Below are 5,494 nucleotides of genomic sequence, written 5' to 3' on the forward strand. Positions count from 1 at the left end.
TTGCATGTGAAATCAATGATATTGTTCTATAGTTTCCACACTCAGTTGGGTCACCCTTCTTTGGAATGGGAACAAATATAGATCTCTTCCAGTCATTTGGCCAAGTGATTGTTCTCCAGATTTCTTGGCACAACTTGGTGAGCACAACCACGGCAGCACCTGTTAGCTGAAATATGTCAATTGATATACCATCTATTCCTGGGGCCTTATTTTTTGCTATTTCCTTCAAAGCAGCTTGAAAAATAAATCTCAGAAGTGTTTAATATTCAGAATAAAGAATTTCAACGCAACAACAAAAATAATTTTTATAATGGGCAAAGGACCTGAAGAGATACTTCTCCCAAAGAAAATATATGAATCACTAACAGCAGCAATGAATAAGATTTTCTTATAAAGACAACTGCTTTATGCAAAATATATTTTTCTATTATTGCTACTTACAGGTAATTTGTTTATTACACACAATATTTTCATGCAAACAGAACAAAGCAAAGCTAAAACAGGTAGCTTATGTATTCCAGAGAAAGAACAATTGTATATGAAATATATTAGAATAAATCATTTGAGTCCATAGGTAACTGTCCATAAATAATGACAAAGCTCAATAATGAGCTTTTTTACTTAATGTTATTTCTTTTGAAATAACACCAAAAACTTATTTCAATATTATAACATTATAAACTTAATAAGATATTGTAAAATTTTTACATCAATACAAATTAAAAAAATTATATATAACAAGAAATTACTCACGTCTGCACTGTAAGTTCAGTGTCAAATGTTAGGGTAGTTCCAGTATTGACAAGAAATACATACAACTTCATGATGATTTCTCTGGATTCTGTAAACTTTTAACTCACGCTTTGATACTGTTACTAAAACAAACAAAAAATCAATTTTACAAGCACATTTTTATTATGACATAATACAATCTTAGTTAGGGCTAATTGAACATTCTTTTTGTAAACTGGTGCTTTGAAACAACAATAAAATGAAGGAACCCAGAAATAAAGTTCTAATTGATATATAAAGAGATGTGAAATATTTTATTATTTTAACCTCAAGTTATTGGGAATAGAAGAATGTGTTTGGTCAGGTATGTTTCTTATTCCCAAAGTGTGTCACTTACCTTGCTCTGTGGTTTTTATGTACCAAAAAGTCCATTTGAACTCATAGTGATCTAGTATGACAGGGAAATGCCAGACTGCCAAACTCCTGCAGAGCCATGAGGGAAGATTAAATCACTGACTCTGTTGTGTAGCAGCCATGCATCTTTAACCACTGGGCCAGCAAAACCCCAAACTCAGTGTCAAGGAGTCAATTCCTACTCAGTGACCCTCACCTGGATTTTGGAGGTTGTAAATCTTAAGTGAAGGAAAGAGTCATTATCTTTCTTCTGCAGAGTGGATGGTGGGTACATGCTGGCAAACTTCTGGTTAGTAACCAACCCTTACTTTCTATACTCCCTGTTGATGCTGTTATGTGCCATCAAGTCACTTGTGACTCACAGTGACTCTGTGTACAACAGCCCTGAAACCTGCTCTATCCTGTGACAATTTTATTGTCTCTAACACACCTGACCTCATTACTCCAGTCACTGTGTATCAATCCATCTCATCAATTGTCTTACTCTCCTGCGCTGTCCCTCCCCCTTTCCAAGCATGATGTCATTCTCCAAGGACTAGTCCCTCCTTGCAACATGCCCAAAGTATGTCAGACGATGCCTCAGAATCCCTGGGTTCCTTAAAATTGCATTTGCTATTGTTGTCAAGCAGACTCATAACGACCCTGTTTGTAACAGCATGAAACAAAGTCTAGCCCGCCACCATCCTGCACTATCATTTGTATGTCTGAGGCCATTGTTGTAGCCACTGTATCAATTCATAACAGAAAAGGACTTCAACTTTTGATAGCCTTCAAGGACTGTTCCCTCTTTACATACTTAAGTGAGAGAAAAAAAGGCCTCACCATCCTCACTAAGGAGCATTCTAGCTTTTGCGGCAGCCTTTGGTATTTTCAATTTTCTTCAACCACACTATAATTCAAAGACATCAATTCTTTATTCATTGTTCTGCCATTCCATGCATATAACGTAAGTGTAACTATCATGGTTTGGCTCAGGTTGTATGCTAGTCCTCAAAGTAACATTTTTACTTTTTAACATTTTCTTAGAATCCCCAAGAAGCTGCTAGAAGACAGAATTATTGTTGTTATGTGTCATTAAGTCTTAGCTAACCCTCCTGTGGGTTTTCAGAGGCAGAAAGAGGGGTTATTTAATTTCTGGTCTGTTGCTCCCTTCAGTGTTGATGGGGGATTCAGGTAAAATTATGTCTTTAACACCTTCGATTTTTTTTTACAGTAAAAAGAGCTATGAAAGAATTCCAAATAATATGTCTATTGGTTTTATGCTTACATTTATTAATAGTAAATGAGCTGTCATTACTTAAGTTAGGGAAAAATAGAATTTCTCTTCTCTACGTTTCCTCTTAAAAATATTAAAATGTCCAACCACAAACGAATGGATTGAAAAATTATTGTATATTTACATGATGGAACACTATGCAGCATGCAGGAGCAATAATTTTGTAAATTATCATCTAACTTGGGAGGGACTGGAAATCATTACTCTGAGTGAACTAACTCAGTCCCATAAGGATAAATACTGTATAAAACTGTTATTGTAGGATGAATATAAGGATCCAGGAGGGGTGGGAGAGGCTGGAAGCAGAGGGATGTAGATGTGCAGGGGGAAGGGGGAATTAATCATTGGGTTGTACAATTTGATGGGTGGGAGGTTTAGGGTAACAAAGAATTTGTTCAAATTTCTATATGATCTTTGTAAATAAACTAGTAGAAAAATAAAAACAACAAAAAAACTTATTTTATCCCATTAAAAAAAATCTATTTTAAACATGTAAACTGTCATTGTCATGAACTCAGAGCTGACCCTGTAGCAGGCTTTTAGGAAGCTGTAAGTGTTACAGGAGGAGACTACCACCTCCCTTGAATCTGCTGGTGAATTCTAACAACCACAGAGGTGCCACTTTTGGGTCTGACGACCAATACCTTAAAGATGATGTTATCAAGTTTAAATGAAGTAGTGAGAAACAAGTATAAATTCCCAGTTGTCTGTCACTGTGTCATCAACGTGGCTAAGACTCATCACAATGACCCTATGTACTACAGAATGAAGCCCCAAATACTATAAATTCTGCCCGCCCCAGCCTCATAATTTCAACTCAGACAACTGTTGAAATCACTATGTGAATCTCATCTTGTTAAAGGTCTTTCTCTCTTTCACTGACTCTCTACTATCTGAAGCATGACATCCTTTTCCAGGAATATCTTTCACAAGATGCAACTGAAAATACCATGTCATTGATCAGGCATAACTTAAGCCTTTAAATGGCTATCCTTGCTCATTAGCATTCAAAGAGGCCCTTGGCAGCAGATAATAATATATCATTCAATCTGACTGCTGCTTCCATGGCTATTCATTGAAGATCCAAATAATATCAAATCTTTGATCCAAATGAAATTTCAACCTTTTCTGTTTATCATGATGTTATTTATTGGTTCAGTTTTTTGTTTTCCTTACATTAAGATGGAATATACACTGAACACTTTAAACTTTACCAACAAGTGTTCAAGTATTCTCAGAATTGAGTAGGTATCCTTCTAAATGCTTTTTCCATATAAGCCCAAGATTAAAATTAATAGTCAAAAAGCAGCAAAGAAAGTTTTAAATTAAAAATGCATTATACCAACAACTGTTATGAAGGATAAGAATTATGACTTACTGTCAAGCACTGTGAAAAGGTCTATCACTTTTCTTAAATTGCAGACTGAAACTGGCTTATGTTTATTTTATTGGCAAGAGAATGGCTTTTTTGGTTAAACTCAGTGAACTGGAAAATATCTAGATTAATATTATTGCTAAAATCACTATGAAATTAATTTTAATTTTGTTTCAATATTTTCTTTTAAAAAAGGTCTACTGGCTTTCTTTTTCTCAAACTACAACCTGTAGAGCACTGGTCTCAGATCACTCCATAAAACTTCATCAGACAAAAGTTGTTGCTAAACTCCTAAAGCTATTTCTCAATACAGAAATAGCCTGGAATGATCCTGATCTCTTACATTTTACTGTATCATATTTCATTTAGACAAATCTTATTGCCTTTTAATTTTTTTTACAGAGGTTTTGGATTTCCATTCATTCATTGCCACAATTTTCTCCCTGCCCACCCCTCCCCACCAGCTCGCTTCCCCCTCCGAAGAGAAAAAAAAAAAAAGAAAAAAATTCCTTCATTACTATACAATGCCTTTTTATTTTTATAAAATTAGAATGAAAATGGTATTTATTCCAATAGACAATTTCTGCCACCTCTGGTTCCTAACATCCACAGCCACACTGGAATGGAATAGTCCCTCCTCTTTTGAGGGTGGACAGGGTTTATACCGTGTCCAGCTAAACAAATGTGGGAATAGTAATGGGATGTCACTTCCATATATATATGTTATTTCTGTCTTGTTAGATGATTATCTCCCTTAAGTAAATTACAATATAAAGAAGTCTATTTAGAGCAAGGCTGTGAAGGTGGCTCTGACCAAAAGCCAGAAATAAACAAAGGTCTCAACTACAACAACCTGCTAGGCATTGAATATAGCCAATCATCATATATACATAAAAAGTAAAAAGGAAATTAAAACTAAAAAACTATAAAGACACTTTGATGACTTAAGGTAGTTGTTGATAGCCTTCAAGCACGACTCATAGTGACCCTATGAAGGCCTTAAGCCTTTCTGTAACTATGGACATTTATCAAAGTTCATAGAGTTTCCGGAGCCATGTTGTAAGTGGATGCCACTCCTACTTTCAAAGATAACCTTGGAAAAGACAGAACATCACCATGGCAGTGGGACTTTTTTGGGGTTTGTGTGGGGGTTGGGTGAGGAGTCCTGGTAGTGCAGTGATTAAGTGCTCAGCCATTCTTTTCTAGTGATTTGATTTTTCCAAAGTAAAGTAGCTGATTATCTTGCAATCCTCTGTATTTCTATAAGACAGATTTGTTCATTATTCTCTCAGTCCACTGTATACAGTATTTAGTATTCTGGTCAGCATCAAAATTGGAATACATCATTTTTTTAAGTCTTCCTTTTTGTTGCCTAGCTGAGCTTTGCTTAGGAAACAACCGGGGGAGGAAAACCCAAAAGAATCTAACAAATTCAAGATTTGAGTCAGATACAGGCAGAGACTTTGCCATGTGAGCACAAGTCTTAGCTTACAGTACACACTGGTGTAACCAAATGGTCAGAATAAAACATCAAAATGAGGAAGCTCGATATTATACCGTGGCACTAAGTGTGCTGCTCTTCCCAAAGCAGGGCGGACGGAATCCTACGGCTCCACTGCAGACAGATGGGCAGTCTTCTCCTATTGGGTTTACAGCTTCTGAAAACTATATGGAGGGGCAGCCATGGGTCGGTTCCT

At 36.0% G+C, this 5,494-nt stretch overlaps 1 protein-coding gene across 1 annotated transcript in view; it reads right to left on the reverse strand.

Annotated features, from left to right (window-relative positions):
- The window catches only part of RB1CC1 (RB1-inducible coiled-coil 1), a 58,504-nt gene extending 57,680 nt beyond the window's left edge, over nt 1–824 (reverse strand). The window contains exon 1 of the mRNA XM_006901610.1: nt 754–824. Within this exon, the coding sequence (XP_006901672.1) occupies nt 754–824 (71 nt within the window). The remainder of the gene's footprint in view (nt 1–753) is intronic.
- Between the last annotated feature and the right edge of the window lie 4,670 nt (nt 825–5,494).

Source organism: Elephantulus edwardii, unplaced genomic scaffold (assembly GCF_000299155.1).
Source record: "Elephantulus edwardii isolate Elephantulus edwardi_28Jun2011 unplaced genomic scaffold, EleEdw1.0 scaffold00338, whole genome shotgun sequence".
Taxonomy (NCBI): Eukaryota; Metazoa; Chordata; class Mammalia; order Macroscelidea; family Macroscelididae; genus Elephantulus; species Elephantulus edwardii.